The sequence below is a fragment of the Cebus imitator genome, unplaced genomic scaffold (assembly GCF_001604975.1).
Source record: "Cebus imitator isolate Cc_AM_T3 unplaced genomic scaffold, Cebus_imitator-1.0 Scaffold21, whole genome shotgun sequence".
Classification (NCBI taxonomy): domain Eukaryota; kingdom Metazoa; phylum Chordata; class Mammalia; order Primates; family Cebidae; genus Cebus; species Cebus imitator.
The window spans coordinates 382,052-399,600 of NW_016107336.1; the positions used below are offsets into that span (position 1 = coordinate 382,052).

General features: G+C 42.2%; 1 protein-coding gene across 10 annotated transcripts in view; it reads right to left on the bottom strand.

The window, feature by feature from the left end:
- The window catches only part of TBC1D7 (TBC1 domain family member 7), a 27,584-nt gene extending 17,894 nt beyond the window's left edge, over positions 1–9,690 (bottom strand). For 2 of the 10 annotated variants that reach the window (XM_037735998.1, XM_037735999.1), the window contains exons 1-4: positions 9,433–9,690; positions 7,934–8,053; positions 4,833–4,913; positions 1,093–1,280 (exon numbers count right to left, since the gene is read on the bottom strand). In XM_037735998.1, the coding sequence (XP_037591926.1) occupies positions 1,093–1,280; positions 4,833–4,913; positions 7,934–8,045 (381 nt within the window). In that variant the 5' untranslated portion in view covers positions 8,046–8,053; positions 9,433–9,690. Of the gene's footprint in view, positions 1–1,092; positions 1,281–4,832; positions 4,914–7,933; positions 8,056–8,833; positions 8,855–9,412 lie in introns of those variants that run through there. The other 8 variants (XM_037736000.1, XM_017521508.1, XM_037735994.1 and 5 more) reach the window with 7 other exon arrangements.
- Between the last annotated feature and the right edge of the window lie 7,859 nt (positions 9,691–17,549).

Sequence of the window (17,549 nt, forward strand, 5' to 3'; positions counted from 1 at the left end):
AGGCTGAGGCAGGGGAATTGCCTGAACCCAGGAGGCGGAGGTTGCGGTGAGCCGAGATCGCGCCATTGCACTCCAGCCTGGGTAACAAGAGCGAAACTCCGTCTCAAAAAAAAAAAGAAAAAGAAAAAAAGAAAGGACAGAACTCTCTCAAGTCAAAGGAGACCAAAGCAATACAATAATAACCCAGCGCCAACGCCTAGTCCAGGATCCAATCCTCACCCAGAACTTTGACTGTTTCCTTATTTTTGAAGGGCATTATTGGCCAAATTCAAATGGAGCTGGTAGATTAGATGTTAATGTTGTATCTTTGTTAACATCTTGGTTTTGAGGACTGTACTATGGCTATCTACAGGGGAAGTGTACACTGAAGGAATCTGAGGTGATAGGGAATCCTGTCTGCATCTTATTCTCAAATGATTTAGGAAAAAAATGTGCATACGTATATTTTTTAAATGACAAAGCAAAGCAGATGCACATAATGTTAACAACTGGAGAATCTGGGTAAAGGGTATATCTGAATTCTTGGTAGTATTCTTGCAACTTTTCTAGAAGTTTGAAATTACTTCAAAATGAAATGTATTAAAAAAAAAAAAAAAGAAGGTTGGGTCAGAATGCACGTGGCCACAAATGCCAGGTAAAGATGTGTCACTTATTTTATTTATTTATTTATTTATTTATTTATTTTGAGATACAGTCTCACTCTGTCGCCAGGTTGGAGTCCAGTGGCGCGATCTTGGCTCACTGCAACCTCCGCCTCCCGGGTTCAAGTGATTCTCCTATCTCAGCCTCCCAAGTAGCTGGGACTACAGGTGCACACCACCACGCCCAGCTAATCTTTGTATTTTTAGTAGAGATGGGGTTTCACCATGTTGGCCAGGATGGTCTTGATCTCTTGACCTCCTGATCTAGCCGCCTCGGCCTCCCAAAGTGCTGGGATTACAGGTGTGATCCACCGTGCCCGGCTGTCACTTCTATTTTAATAACAATAGGGAGTCATTGAAAGTTTTTAAGGCAAAACATGATGGAATCAAAGGCTGGCAAGATGGGACAGTCTAGAGTTGAGCTTACTGTCAGGCAAAAGTGACCACTAACCAGTGGAAAAGAGGAATTTCGAGGTAATTTCCCAGATTCCAGCTGATACATGCGGAGATAGACTTCAACCTGAGGTGTGGCATCACTGACAAAGCGAATGACTTTCAGGGCATGAAGGACATCCGAGTACTGCTCCTTACGATACATCATCACCTTGGCATGGGACTCATGGTGTGGAGGCAGGATTCCTAGACAGAACAGGAATAAAGAAAAAAGGGCGAAAGACTGAGCCATCACTCCAAATCTCTTCTCTATCAAAGAAGATGCTGTGAGAAGCAACTCATCACAATAAGGCTAGAATTCACAGATACTTAAGTACCACATAGAATCTTTTAGAAATTCTCACTATAAAACAATCTTAAACGTGAAATATTATCAATGTTTAAATGGTGATGCATCATTGATAGGAAAGAAACATGAAATAACACTGCCGAAGCCCTTGAGTAAGTGCGCCACATACATTCAAGATTAAACAATGGTTTAACTTCATGTATAGCAGCTTCAGGCTGCCTTTAGCTCCTAGAGGTCTCACCCTAGTCTTTGTACTTGGCCCCTACATCTCGCCACCAACAGCTCATTGAATCCTTCTCTTCCCCAATAGTTAAAATTGCTCACATAGCATCCTATCCTCCAGGCCACGAAAGTCCTTAATCTTCATTGGTGAGGCCACCTTACATGACATTTCTGTGACATATTAAGCTCATTAACCCATTTAAATATGGTGTCATATCTTTTTTTTAACAAACAAAATGGCTCTGAGAAAACCACTAGACAGCCTAGCCATCCTGGATTCTAGCCTCAAGTTAAACAACACTAGGACTCTCAAATGTGTTTGTCTTCCTGGGCACTTGTATCCCCATCTGTCAAAGGCAGGAAATGGGATAGATAAGCATTTCACCAAATGCTTCTTCACAAAATGCTAGTCCCAAGAGATTAAAATGCCATCATCAAACAGATTGGGGAAATGATGACAATGAATTTTCATGGCTCTAAGTTTTGCCATAAAGAAAAACATTTTAGGCCAGGTATGGTGGCTCATGCCTATAATCCTAGCACTTTGAGAGGCTGAAGCAGGCAGATTGCTTGAGGCCAGGAGTTCGAGACCAGCCTGGGCAACATGGTGAAACCCTGTCTCTACAAAAAATTGGCCAGGTGTGATGGCACATGTCTGTAGTCCCAGCTACGTGGGAGGCTGAGGTGGGAGGATCATCTGAGCCTGGGAAGTCAAGGCCACAGTGAGTTGTGATTGTACCACTGCAGTCCAGCCTGGGAAACAGAATAAGACCCTGTCTCAAAAAAAAAAAAATAATAATAACCCACAAAGCAAAACAAAAACCAACCATTTTATTAGTTTCATTAAACTTAATGAGGCTCTACAGAAGCACAGACTCTGGAACAAAGTTCCTGTTTTTATATTCCAGCTCTACAATTAACTGGCTGGGTGGTGACCTTTAGGAATTACTTCATCTCCCTGTGTCTTAGCTTCCCCATATGAAAAATGAGAATAATAATACCTAATCTCATACAGTTGCTCAGATGAATAAACAAATCAATATACACAAAACACTTAGACGAGTACTTGACAAACACTAAGCTAGTGTTAAGTGTTAGCCAGTACATTTGACTATGAATCCCTCTTTGGTGCAAACCACCACCAGTTTAGTATTCTAGAGAACACCCTGGAAAACAAAAACAATAGCAGCTAACATGATACCACATTAACGTTAGAAATAAACTTGCTTAAATGTTCTCTTCCCTGAAATAAAAATTATCCTAGCTATGAGACTGTGTATCAGGCTTCCAGAAAAGTGTCTCCTACATCTCGGCTAATACAGGTTAAACAGCTGTAACCGAACCCTCATCGTACTGCTAGAGGCAGCATGTTAACTCTTGGACCTGGTTTCTAAGAGCTGATCCTAAAAGATCCCCAAGTAATCAAAACTCTGTGCTAAGAAGAGTCAGGCTGTTTCCTACACAGCACAACAGCTCTAAGCTTCCAGAGCCTTTTCCTCAAAAAATAACCATGACTTACATAATAAAGAAAGGTAAGAAGAGTAGAAGTGATGAATAAGCCAGGCAGGCTGTAGGCCAACACAAAACTGTGTAACTCCCATTAATTCCACCAGAGTTATTAATAGACACATAGCACCTCCCAGCAGAAATGGGCACTGTTGACATTACTACTTAAAATGTACCCCAGAAGGTAATGGAAACAGTAAAATTTAAGGAAAAGTACTCTAGGAAAAACTAAAATAGTTGTCACCACTTCTCCAGACTGTAACTGCACACTGACCTACCAAACATAAAAGTGCACAGAGACAGCCAAGATGCATAGCAAAAAAGTCATTATCCCGCACTTTGGGAGGCCGAGGCGGATGGATCACGAGGTCAATAGATCAAGACCATCCTGGCCAAAATGGTGAAACCCCATCTGCACTAAAAATACAAAAATTAGCTGCGCGTGGTGGTGTGTGCCTGCAGTCCCAGCTACTCAGGATGGGGGAGGAGGGGGCAGGAGAATTGCTTGGACCCAAAAAGCGGAAGTTGCAGTGAGCCAAGATCGCACCACTGTACTCCAGCCTGGTGACAGGATGAGACTCCATCTCAAAAAAAAAAAAAAAAAGTCATTAAGGAAGGCTTTCTAGCACCACTTATATTCCCTCACTACCTCCATATTATATAATCAGAGAGGGCTGCAGGCTCCTCAAGCCCTGAAAAGATATATTTTGGAAAGAAAGAGGTCTACAACCTATCTTACCGTCAAATGAGTCCCACAAATGTAAGCTCAAATCCTAGCTCTGCCACTACAGGCTATAATGCCTTAGGCAAGTTATTTAGCCTGGGAGAGTAATTTTCCCCACCTGTAAAATTACGATACCAATACCTGCCTCACAGGGGAATTCTACTATGTGCTATGTATAATCTATGTAAACTACTCAGCCTACTGACAGGCACACAGGGATGCCCAATAAGGCACAGTCATAGTTTATATTCCTCAAGGAATTTAGTCCTCATCACTATCTTACAGTTAACAAACTTAAAAATATTTTTCTAAGAAAGATCAGGAGGATGGTAATGGATAGGAATTATATGCTCCAGCAGGCTCAGCAATGATAGGGGAAAGAAAATCTTGGGCTCAAAAGGGATACTGCCAGTTACTCATAGCACTTAATTCACGTTTTCTTCCACAGAAACTAAGTAAGATCAGTTTTCCTTCTCATTCAGCCACTCACACCACTGGAATTTAATCATTCACACTTCCAGGGAGTATTAAGTCTCCAATTCCTCTCTGACGCATTAGGAAGTTATACTGCTAAAGCTGAGATTCACAAAACCTTACAAATTTAGAGCTAAAACCTAGGAATCATTTAGCTCAAAAGCCTCATGTTATAGATGCAAAAAATGAGTCCCAGAGGGGTCGTTTTCCTCCAGGTTCCCCAGCTGATAGCAAAGCCTAAACCAATTCTCCTTTCTCCTAATCTTGTCTCCTATTTTCTGAGACAAGACTATTTCTTGTCTGAGAAAATAGTGTATGTTCCTGAGACAAGATCTGGGAAGAACAGTATTGTTCTTCCTACAGTATCAGTAATAGAAAATAGTAAGCAGTAACTGAATCTCCTGGGGAAGATTCAATATTCAGTAAACAGCCTAAACAAATTCTCCTTTCTCTGATAAGATAGCAAATGATCCCATTATTCACTATTTTTGAAGATAAATCTTCCAACTCCTGGGTCTCATACCTAGAAGCACCTTCCATACCAATGCACGGTACATGGACGGGAGAGGGAACCTCTGACTAAAAGTACAAAGTTTTTCAATATCTAGAGGAAGAAGAAAACATAGTTAGAAGCTTTTCATGCTGATCACAGTATGTCAAAGCACATTTCATTTTTAAAACTGAAAGAACAGTTAAGACATTTCTTCAGAGAATATCTACCACATGGTAAGTTTAGGAGAGGCAATACTAGCCTGATTTCTAGCCCAAGACTTCTACCAACTAAGTTATTTAAAAACAATTTGCAGCTGGGCATGGTGGCTCACGCCTATAATCCCAGCACTTTGAGAGGCTGAGGCAGGCGAATTAGTAAAGGTCAGGAGTTTGGGACTAGCCTGCCCAACATGGTTAAACCCCATCTCTACTAAAAATACAAAAATTAGCCGGGTATGGTGGTGCACACCTGTAGTCCCAGCTAGTCAGGAGGCTGAGGCAGAAGGATCGCCTGAACCCAGGAGGCAGAAGTTGCAGTGAGCCAAGATCATGCCACTGCACTCCAGCCTGGGCAACAGAGTGAGATTCTGTCTAAACAAAATAATAAAAATAAAAACAATTTGCATTTTGCCGCATTGGAGATGCATTTTGCATATATTACTACATTTTCTATAACATTATCGGTAGTTATTAATTACAGGGTTTATTTCATTTAATTCACACTGCAAGCCTGTCAGGTAGTAATTGTTCTAAAAACGCAGAAACTGAAGCTCAAAGCAGTTAAATGATTTTATCAAACTAACACAGCTAGTAAGTGGTACAGTCAGCCTTCAAATCCCTGCATTTTCCAATAAAGTACAGTTACCTCCCTGACCCTCAATTCCTCTACTTATCAAAGGAGAATACCAGACATACTAAAGCAAATACTGTACAGTGAAGAGCAAAGATAAGGTGAGAAATGTTTCACAAACTTTAAAAAAGTACTCTATGCCAATAAAGTACTATCTTTTTTTTTTTTTTTTTTTTTTTTTAATGATGAAAAAACAAATAAAAAAAAAAAAAAAAAAAAAGGATCTGCAATAAAAATAAATTTTGTAAAACAGGAAAGTGTTCCAGCAAATCCATTTGAACAATTCACTGTTTTAGCCAAATAAATAATACTTTAATTTCATACTGATATAAATAAAGAAATAAAGGAGAAGGGAAAACTCTTCCTTAGAGAAGAATGCCAACTAATACATGCAGAAAGAATGAGGGAGTTAGATCACCATTTGGCCACCAGCACAGTAAAAATTGGTTCAGGCAAGAATCATTAGTTGATGGCTATTTACAAGTCTCAAAGTACTTCCCCACAGTTACTTATTAATTACAAAGTGGAAAATAGTAACCTTATAGCAGAGAAACTCAGCAGACACCATCTTACCCAAGTGATCAAAGTTAGCGGCACTAGTAATGAGTCCCATACTTCTGTGGTATTCCTGCCAGTAATGCATGACCAGAGTTTAATCATGGGGAAACATCAGACAGACCCAAATTGAGAAATGCGATCCTGGCCAGTGCTTTTCAAACATGTCAAGGTCATGAAAGACCAAGACTGAAGAACTGTTCCAGATCAAAGACTAAGACATGGAAGCTAAATGTAATGTGTGATCTGGAACTGGAACTTGGATCAGAGGAAGAGCATCAGTGAGATACCAGCAAAATTCCAATGAGGTCTACAGAGTGGCTCCCAGTATTGTGATTCTCTGGTTTTGATCATTACCTTATGGTAACATTCGAGGACACTGGTGAAGGTATTTGAGAACACTGTACTATTTTTGCAACTTTTTTCTATACCCAACATTACTTAAAAATAAAGTTAAAAATTTTTTAGAAATCGTCAAATGAGAATACTTTGAACAGTTTAATAAGGAATAGGATATTTACGGAGCAGTTTTAAATTGTCTCCCCACAAAGAGAAATAGTAATTACAAAGGGAAATTTCCAGTGGAAAACTCCAGCAGACCCACCCTTGCGAAGTGATCCAAGTTAACACTACCTCTTAAGGGGCAAATCCACACGATGTTCCTCCTGATAAGAGCCACTGAGAAGGACACAGCATCACCTACCTGATGTCCCTACAAAAAATGAATAACCTGAATCTAATCAGGAGGAAGTACCAGACAAACCTAAATTGAGGGCTTTCTTCAAAGCCTCTGATTATGCCCTTCAAAAATGTCAAAGACATGAAAGATAAGAAAGGACAGGCCGGGCGCGGTGGCTTAAGCCTGTAATCCCAGCACTTNAGACGGGGTTTCACCATGTTGACCAGGATGGTCTCGATCTCTTGACCTCGTGATCCACCCGCCTCGGCCTCCCAAAGTGCTGGGATTACAGGCTTGAGCCACCGCGCCCGGCCAATAAAGTACTATCTTTAACTACGGTTCAGTTTATTTTACTTTAGTCAACAAAAGATCTTACTAATACTGGCTTAAAATAAACTAAAATGTCAATATACAGTGCAGTCTTAGTATTTCCATAAAAGAAAATCATGGGCCAGGCGTGGTGGCTCATGGCTGTAATCCCAGCACTTTGGGAAGCCAAGGTGGGTAGATCACTTGAGGTCAGGAGTTTGAGAACATCATCCTGGCCAAAATGGTAAAACCCCGTATCTAATAAAACAAACAAAAAAAACCCGCCAGGCATGGTGGCGTGTGCCTGTAATGCCAGCTACTTGGGAGGCTGGGGCAAGAGAATCGCTTAAACCCAGAAGGTGGAGGATGCAGTGAGCGAAGATTGCGCCACTGCATTCCAACCTCAGTAACAGTCAACAAAACAAAAAAACAAAAACCATGACCAGAGCTACTACAAATTTACCCAGAAGCAAATTTATCGAGGTAATATAAGAAAACATATGGGTCCAACAGAAGAAAAAATATTATGACTTTAAGAAACATTTCAAAAACTTCTGACTCTCAGTCAAATATAAATTTGAAAAATCTGTAACTTTTCTCAAAATACACCATTCTGCTTCACCACGTTACTAAAAAATACAGCAAGTAACCAATGCTTCTGTATGTCTTTTAAGATATTTACTTCAGAACATGTGGAATTGATTGGGAACCAATGAGCTTAATTAAACATAATACTCACCCAGGCGGTCATCTTTCAGGAGAATTTCTAATGATTTCTTTTCTTCAACTCCACGAAACCCCACTTTCTCATAATATACCGAACGAAAGTTTCTCTGCGAGTCCTCAGTCATATTTCATTCTTGGAGGAGACAAAGATAAAGAGAGAGAGAGATTAAGGGGGAAGAGTGAGGCTAGAAACAAAGAGAATAATTGTCAATGATGTTCTCTACCTTTTCAATAAATCTGATGCACCCTTGCATAGGACTCAATACTAAATCTTTCCTTTTACTAGTTCTAGAACCATCTCACCTATGCATCTTGGCCAAAAACTAAGATATAAGTTAAAAGTTCTCTGAGCTGCTACAATAGATAGCACAAGGTTTATGCACTAAGTTTCCCACTATACCTATGAGTGCCTATCACAATAGAGCATTCTGTAGCTATTATAAATGTACAAAGAAAAAAATAAGTGAAATGGGAAGCCAGGCAAGATATGTCAAGCAAATTATACTTGAACAATATACACTATATCATTTTTTGTTTTTTACAAACAACATGAATTTTAAAACTATTGCAAAATGTTCGCAATAGTTAAGTAGTAGGATTCTAGATGATTATAATTTTCTTTCTTTTGCTTAGCTATGTTTTTTTATGGGCATTTTGTGAAATGAAAAATTAAGTTATATAAAAGTAAAAAGCCACGAGATTCTCCCTTATCTTTTAAACACAGTTCTATCAAAGGTTGCTATCAAAATTCGAAACCCACAACAGACAAAACATTAAATTATAACCAGAAGAGGGTAAAGAATGTAGCCGGTTGAGAGTGATCCCAAAGTCAGGGTTGAACACAGAAAAACGATTTAAAATCTGTCACACGAACTCAAAAAAACTCAGTGGCCTCAGGTTCGTTCACACTAACCTCCATAATATTGGCGGTAACTCATCCAAAAAAGAGGAAAAAAAAAGACCAAGTTAGATTAGCTTTTCAAAAACAGAAGGGACGTGATGCATTTCCCAAAAAGCACTGCACTGCCTCACCCAAATGCTTCCAGCGTCTGTGCACAAAGAGTAAATCTTTAGGTTTAAGAATCCTGAGACATCCCCAGGGAGCAGGGGAGGGTTTCCTTCCTTACTGAAAAGATATCCTCTGAATCGATTCCGTCACAGGAAACATTAGGATTCGTTTAGAAAACGAAATTCTAACGGTCCCTGAGCTTTCGGGAGCAGATGCCTTAAAAATAAAAAAGTCAGAAGCAAAAAAACGCGTAATGAGTGTGGGGATTTTTTTTTTTTTTTTAAAGCATCCAAAACAGTTGCATGACCTTACGGTCAGTTCCTGTGTCTAAGGACACCCATTCTTAAATTGCACTACAATGACAAAGGCCTCCTCTCGGAGGAAATCTTGCAAATGATATCTCCTGGCCCGGAGCGTCCACCTAATGGGAAAAGTAAAAACACCCTGGTCCAAGACCCCAGGTTCCACTGATGAATGCTTCACCTCTAGTAGTGGAAACACACCCGGGTTGAGGCTAAGTAGTCCGGGAGAAGAGAGGACGCCGTGCCCCGGGCGCCGACCGACCGGCGGGCAGGCGAGCACCGTTGGGACCCAGGGCCAGGAGGGGTGGGTCCTGCGGGAAGGAAGGAGGCGGCGGGACACCAGAGACACCTGCGCGCGCCACGCCGGCCAGAGAGGCAAAATACAGCACAGCTGCCGCCGCCGCCACCGGACGTGACGAGAACTGCACGTCGAGGGGCGGGCACTGGGCGGGCGCATGCGCAGAGGGCGCGTGCAGGAAGCTCCACCCTCACTCCGGAAAGGTCGGGCTTAGTTCCTGAAACCCCACTGGATGAAGGACTAAACTCGCCTCCGGACTGGTGTACATTTTCCCGCGCTGAGCACCGGCCCCTTGCAACCCCGCAAAATCTCGTGACCATTTATTCCGGCCGTCCGAAGGCGCGTGATTGGGTTGCGTTCCGGTCTCCAGCCCTGGAGGTTCCTGCCTAGGGGAGACCCGAGCCCTTGGGCCGTACTTAACCTGCGTGCCCGCAAGACACGGGTTTTGCTTTTGCTACTTTTCTACCCCCACCCCCCCCTTCTCCCACCCCCCACCCCCACCCCCACCCCCACCCCCTGGATATGTGGAAATAAATGAAGACCAACCGAACATGAAAAGCAAAGGCGTCAGCCACTGTCCCATGTATTTGGGGAAGGACGCAATGGCAGGCAGAGGAGTGGGGACGCTTTAGGGTGGACAAAAGGGAAGGCTCGGTGTGCGCTTACCGGAGGCTGGAGGCGGCTCCCTGGAAGTGGAGCATCGTAGGGATTGGTTAGCGGGCATATTTGCCTTTCTCCGGTTGGTCGTAACTTGGAAGCAAGGACAAAAATTAAGAAAGCTCTCAGTTATTAAGTCCTGGCCATTTGGCCGCAGTTGTTAACAGAAGTTATTGTTCAGCTTCCTAGATTGTTGCTAGAGACGGCAGTCTGGCTTCCTGCAAGTCTGATTTCGAGCAGGCAGGCTCCCCGGCTTGGTTATTGTAGATAACGGACTGGTTTTCTGGGCAGGTTGCTGCAGGTTGTGGATTAGAAGTCTTTTTATATTCGGGTGGGCTATTTGTATATTCAGCCTCTCAAGTAAAATACTATAAAATAGGAGAAAAATGAAGTTTAAAAAAATGCGAAATACCAGCTCCAATTTGTTGTTAGTAGGTCTAGCAGACACAAAGGTACTCTTTAAAGTAGCTAGTAATGCTTACAAATGCTTTCTCTTTCTGTGCTGGCCTTACTGGTCCTCGGGCTGGCTGAGCAGCAGTACTCAAGTAGATTTTTTAACCGCCAGGGGAAGTCCAGTTACAGTGCAGACAAATGTGGTATATAGGCTAGACAGAACTTGAAGAAACGTGTGGTGGTTGAACTCAAACGCTGATGCTTCTCCCAACCCCTTATCACCACCATCTTTAGTTCCTCAGCACTGGGGTACTAAACCTTACTTGGGCAGTGTTTACATTAAGAGTAAACACTGAGTTCTTCAAGTTACCTTACACAAGTTCCATCCACTTCATCTAAACCTTGGGCCAGTTACTAACTTTTACAGTCTCCTTTTCTTACCTTTAAATCATCCTCAGGGCTGGGCGCAGTGGCTCAGGCCTGTAAACCCAACACTTTGGGAGGCTGAGGTGGGGAGATCACCTGAGATCAGTTCAAGACCAGCCTGACCAACGTGGTGAAACGCCATCTCTACTAAAAATAGAGAATTAGCGTGATGGCGCACACCTGTAATCCCAGCTACTCCAGAGTCTGAGGCAGGAAAATAGCTTGAACCTGGGAGGTCGAGGTGTGTGATGGCACACACCTGTAATCCCAGCTACTGCTTAGGCTGAGGCAGGAGAATAGCTTGAACCCGGGAGGGTGGAGGTTGCAGTGAGCTGAGATCGCACCATTGCACTCCACCCTGGGCAACAAAAGCGAAACTCAGTCTCAAAAATAATAATAATAAAATCACCAATAGTGGTGATTATATACAAGGTGGGAAGGGTTAAATGGGAAAGTATTGAAGTGCTTGGCACAATGCCTGGCATGTGGCACAGTAGGGATATTTGTGGATTGGCTGTGTCAAAATCAAAAATAAGATGAGTCTCTAAATCATTTTATTTGGGAAAACAGAATTGCAGTTCAGGGCATACCCACAAACTGGGGTGATCTTCAGAAGAACAAAGAGATGGTTAGAGGTTTCATGAGAGAAATGGTATGTATTGCCTTGAAAGATAGTTCATTGACCCTGAGCAAAACTTTTAGGAGCAGGCAAGCTGTAATTTGTGAGAGAAGGTGTTAAGTAAAACTAGTCTAAGTTATAGCAGTACATTTCAGCAGCTCCTATGTAAAACAGGTCTTCAGCCACCTTGGCAGCTGGCTTTCAATATGACTCCTGAGCAGGCACTTTGTGCCCCAACTGCTTTCTCTTCTCCCTCATCTCTGGACTCTAATTTAGCTGGATATGACAAAATAACTCCAATTTATATAATCAGTTTTCAAGGCCGCTATTCGCTAAATGGAGACAGCAATATGGGTGCCTTCAGCTGCCCTTCATTCTGTTTTTTGATGAGCTGATAACAGGATACTTGGAAGCTTACCTAAGAGATAACACTCCGAGACTTTTCTCAACTCTGCAGCCAGAGTGACTCTAAAAATGTCCTTCCTCTGCACAAAATCCTTTAGTGACTCCCCGTCTCACTCAAAGTAAAAACTGAAGTGCTCACAACAGCTTACAACACCTCTCATGATCTACCTCCTCTTACCTCAACTCAGCTACTGTGAGTGACTCTCCTGCCTTGGGACCTTCTCATGTTCACTCTGCCTGCAAAACATTAGCCTCTGCTAGCTGTACTGCCCACTTCCTCACCTCTGTCTCCATCAAAAATGTCCCCCTCCCTGAGGCTACTCTCCCCCCATACCTAAAATTGCAACACTTCACCTGAATCCCAATCTCCTGTATGCAGTTCTACTTTTTCCTTCTGCCACAGCACTGATCACTTTTTCCTTGAGACAGAGTTTCACTCTTGTTGCCCATGCTGGAGTGCAATGGCATGACCTCAGCTCACTGCAACCTTCGCCTCTTGGGTTCAAGCGATTCTCCTGCCTCAGCCTCTGGAGTAGCTGGAATTACAGGCACGCACTACCACGTCCGGCTAATTTTTTGTATTTTCAGTAGAGTTGGGGATTTCATCATGTTGGCCAGGCTGGTCTCAAATTCCTGACCTCAGGTGATCCACCTGCCTCAGCCTCCCAAAGTGCAGGGATTACAGGCGTGAGCCACTGCGCCTGGCCAGCACTGATGATTTTTTATCACACTGCATTACTGACTTATTTATTTTAGTTTTTATTGGATCTGTTCTCCCGCCAGAAGTCAGTTTCACAAGGTGAGGGATCTTTGCTCTGGTAAATGATGTATCCTGAGTCCATAGAACAGTGCCTGGCACACCGTAAGTCCTTAATAAAGACTTCTAAACAAATGAAAAGGGTTGTCACACAATGTGAATGGGTGGCCATTCTTTCTTACAGTTGCATAGTTGACTTGTGAACTGTTAGCATTAGTAGTCACTGGACTCTTAGCATAACACAGATTATCGAATGGAGTTGACAGGCAATGAAATATTTGTGGAATTTAATTGAAATAAGAATTGTAAAAGTCACCGGTGTACTTCACTGTGGCAGGCATTGCTCCTTTCTGACCTGTAATATTTCTGCCCTCTAGTGGCTAACCTTTTCTGCTAAAAAAAAAAAAAAAAAAAAAAAAAAAAAATTGTACCGTACTGCTAGTCACAGAATCAAATCTCAAGGTTGAAAGAGACTTAAAATTCAGCCAGTCCCATTAAATGTAGTGCAGAGAGCTAAGCTTCCAGGCATAAAAACGGCAGCATATCTTTAGAAGTGGCTTCCTATCTTTCAGCTTCTAAATTTACTTTGGCAGAATAGTAATTGTCAAATACCACTGGCCTCAATCCTTGTGCCTCTTTTTCTGTAGGAAATGGAGACTCAGTGAGGTTATGGTTGTAAGACAACTGTCTGCATGTTGAATCGCCATTAAAGTGAATGTAGGAAGAATCCCATCACAGCATAATTGGTGAACATATACATTCAGATAGTTTATCTGTCAAACCACATCTCCAAAACAGCTGAAGAGAGACAAATCTGGATGGTCCTGTTCACTGATTTCCTCCTTCATTTTGGTTATTTGCCAGAAAACTGGCTCAGCAGGTCTGTGTTAACTCAGTCAAATAGGCAGAACCACCTCATTGCTATAAATATGTGCAATATTAAGAGCATAGAGATCAGCCTTGACTGGAATGTTGGTCACAGCGCATGTAAACCTCTATGCCTGGCCTAAACTGTGGGATAATTCGATTCCAGGAATGGCATGCAAGGTACTACTTTCTGCTTGTATGGTTTTCCTCTAATAAACCCAAACTTACACCTGTATTACTTAACAGTGGTGTGTTTTCATGGCCCTTTCTAAGCACGCATAACTGTACCCCAGAAATGCCCTGTTACAGAGAGGAAACATTGGTTCACCTGCCAAAACTGGTGGCATATGTCTTATGTAGATGTGGTTATAGACTACTGTCCTGGTGTATAGAAACCTCCGTTACAGCCATAGGTTGTCTAGTGTGTATGGGGTCATTTAACGAATAATGTTTCCATTAGTCCCAGAGAATTGTCTGACCTTGGTCCTGTCTTATCTTTTGCATGAATCTTTGATAGTCCTAGTGTCAAAACAGCAGGTACAATCAGCAGGGTAGAAAAAGCAAACTCTATTTTCAGTGAAACTAGAAAAAAATATTTAAAGTAGGTGAAGAAGTTTCCAAAAGCAGGGCACGTGGAAATCAAGCAGGGCATGTGTAGGAAAAAGGAGAGAGAAAGAGAAAGGTCCAAAGCTGCAGATCTCAGAAATAGCCCTCAAAACACACGCTTCTTAAAGGTGAGGGGTTTACCTTGAGAAGCAGTATGTAAATCTGTCGTGTGCAGTCCTGGGAATAGACCAACCAGGCTGGTGACGAGGGCATCTCACAGGCAAGTTAGATTCTGTGATGCAAAAAACAGGCTACTCTACTGAAGATAACAGTGATAAAATCTGGACGAAATATAAAAAACAAGTACTTGTAGCTGTTTTAGTGTAACTGAGAGCAGGTGGATTCTTGTGGGATGTTGAGTTCTAAGGGAATGGAACAGCATCAGGTAAGTTTCCCATTTTCAAAGCCACTGTGGGCTCACCGCTTGGCCCTTGGGATGGGGTGGTTGTTTGCAGGGGCTGTGCCTGAAGCTTGGGCCTGCGGTCTGGGGTGTCTATACACATGCCCAGGAACCCCCAGTCATGGAGCTGGAGGCAAGAGGAGAAGGAGGGCGATGGAACTGGTAGGAAGTGGGTAGGTTCCAAGTGTCGTCTTCTGCATTGTGGAACGGTATGTATAGAATTGGTATTGTCTCTTCCTTGAATGTTTGGTAGAATACACCAATGAAACTATATGGGCCTAGAGTTTTCTTTGTGAGAAGGTTTTAAACTATACATGCAATTTCTTCAATAGATAGAAGGCTATTCAGGAGATCTATTTCTTCTTTATTAAAATTTGGTAGTTTAGGGCTGGGTGTGGTGGCTCACACCTGTAATCCCAGCACTTTGGGAGGCAGAGGCGGGCGGATCACTTGAGGTCAGGAGTTCAAGACCAGCCTGGGCAACATGGTGAAACCCTGTCTATACTAAAAATACAAAAAATTAGCCAGGCTTGGTGGCAGGTGCCTGTAATCCCAGCTACTCAGGAGACTGAGGTGGGAGAATCGCTTGAACCTGGGAAACAGAGGTTGAAATGAGCCAAGATCATGCCACGGCACTCCAGCCTGGGTGACAAAAGCAAAACTCTGTCTCAAAAAAAAATTGGTCGTTTAGTTCTTTGAAGAATTTTTCCATTTCATTTAAGTTTTTAAATGTATTGCATTCAATTCAGGAATGCAATAAGTGTTTTTAACTTTAGTCACCATTATGGACAATAGAACTCTTGAACTTATTCCTGCTGTCTAAATGTTTTATCTGCCCTTTGACCAACATCTCTCCAACACCTATCCACCCCAGCCCCTGATAACCTCCATTATGCTCACCGCTTCCGTTTGTTCAGTGTTGTAAGATTCCACATATAAGTGAGATCGTGCAGCATTTCCCCTTCTGGGCCTGGCTTATTTCACTCAGCATAATAAGTCCTCCAGGTTTATCCATGTTGCTGCAAATGGCAGGATTTCCTTCTTTTTAAAGGCTATATATAGATGTACCACATTTTCTTTATCCATGAATATACCCATGATTGGGATCTTTCTCACACTGTGAGCTTAGGAAAACTTCATTCCTAAGGGGAGACTGGAATTCTACCTCTACCAACTGACAGCAGATGTTTATCTATTAATCTGTTGCTAAACACATGAGTTGTTTCATACATTGGCTCTTATAATTAATGCTGCAATGGAGATAGGAGTGCAGACAGCTCTTCAACATACTGGTTTCACTTTCTGTGGATATATACCCAGTAGTGGATTGCTGGGTCATATGATAGTAGAAAAAATTTTAAAAAGAATGTGCCCAAGTAACAATGCATTTGATAAGGGCAACCCAGGTAAGACATAAGAAGTGTCATAGAAGTTAAGGTACTCCCTGGAGTGCTTAGAGAAGGCACTATGTAGGAAATAGCATTTGAGCTGAGGACAGAATCATTTTTTCAACAGCAAAAAAGAGCAATCACTAAACTACAAAGGCAGGAAATGACAATGTGTATGTGGATGTTGGGAGCCGGCCTGGCAGCTGTGTCGGGGTCATGAGGGATAAGGCTTGGAGTTGGCAGGGTCGGTTGCAGGAGATCCAAGGAGCGTGGGCCAACCATGGGCTGTGGAGAAATGTTTCAGAGCAGAGAGAGCCTTTGAATGATGGATCTTCATGGCCTGTGAAAGGGAAGTGCTTGGAGGTAGGAGGGCCTCTCTGGAGGTGCTAAAAGCTCTTGCAGAGGGAGGGAGGGACTGGTTTGAGCCACTGAGAGGATGTGAAAAAAGGAGGTCACAGCTATTGGGGGACTTAAGTCTCTGGGATACGGAGGTACAGAAAACAAAAATGAGAAAGTGAAAGAAGAGTAGCTTTGAGAATCAGCCATGTTCATAAGACTGCTTGAGGTAACATAGAGCAAGATTTGATGTCCAGGCACAGTGGCTCATCCCAGCATGCTTTGGGAGGCCAAGGCAGGAGAATCACCTGAAGCCAGGAGTTTGAGATCAGCCTGAACACCAGAGTAAGACCCCGTCTCTACAAAAAAATAAAAAATTTACCTGGGAGTAGTGGTTGCATGGCTACAGTTCCAGCTACTAGGGAGGCTGAGGCAGAAGGATTGCTTGAGCTCAGGAGTTCCAGGTTACAATGAGCTATGATAGTACCACTACACTTCAGCCTGGGGGACGAAGCAAGACTCTGTCTCTAAAATAATAATAATAGAATATTTTAATGGAAAATAAAAAATATTCTATGGAAATATCCAGAAACAGTTATAGATTATAAAAATGCAGTGCTATTATGTTAAAAACAAATTCTGGGATATTCAATGAAATCCTAAACAAAGTACATACAGGTCGAGCACCCCAATCTGAAAATTGGAAATCTGAAATGCTGCAAAATCCAAAACCTTTTGAGCACTGACATGATGTCGCAAGTAGAAAATATTACACCTGACCTCATGCAATGGGTTGCAGTCAAAACATAGCCAAAACTTTGTTTCATGCACAAAATTATTTAAAATATAAAATTACCTTCAGGCTATGTGTACAAAGTGTATATGAAACATAAATGAATTTCATGTTTAGACTTGGGTCCCATCCCCAAGATACCTCATTGTGTATGTGCAAATATTCCAAAATCTTTAAAAATCCAAAATCTAAAACACACCTTGTTGGAAGCATTCTTGATGAAGGATACTCAACTTGTACTGCTAATTCTCTCCATATAAGGTTAGATTTTGCTGGTCTTGTGGCGGAAACTCACCTTAGTGTAATTCTCAATAGCAGCAGCAGAGGGAAGCAGCAGTAAACAATTGGGGTATTTCTCATACTGAGTTAAGGG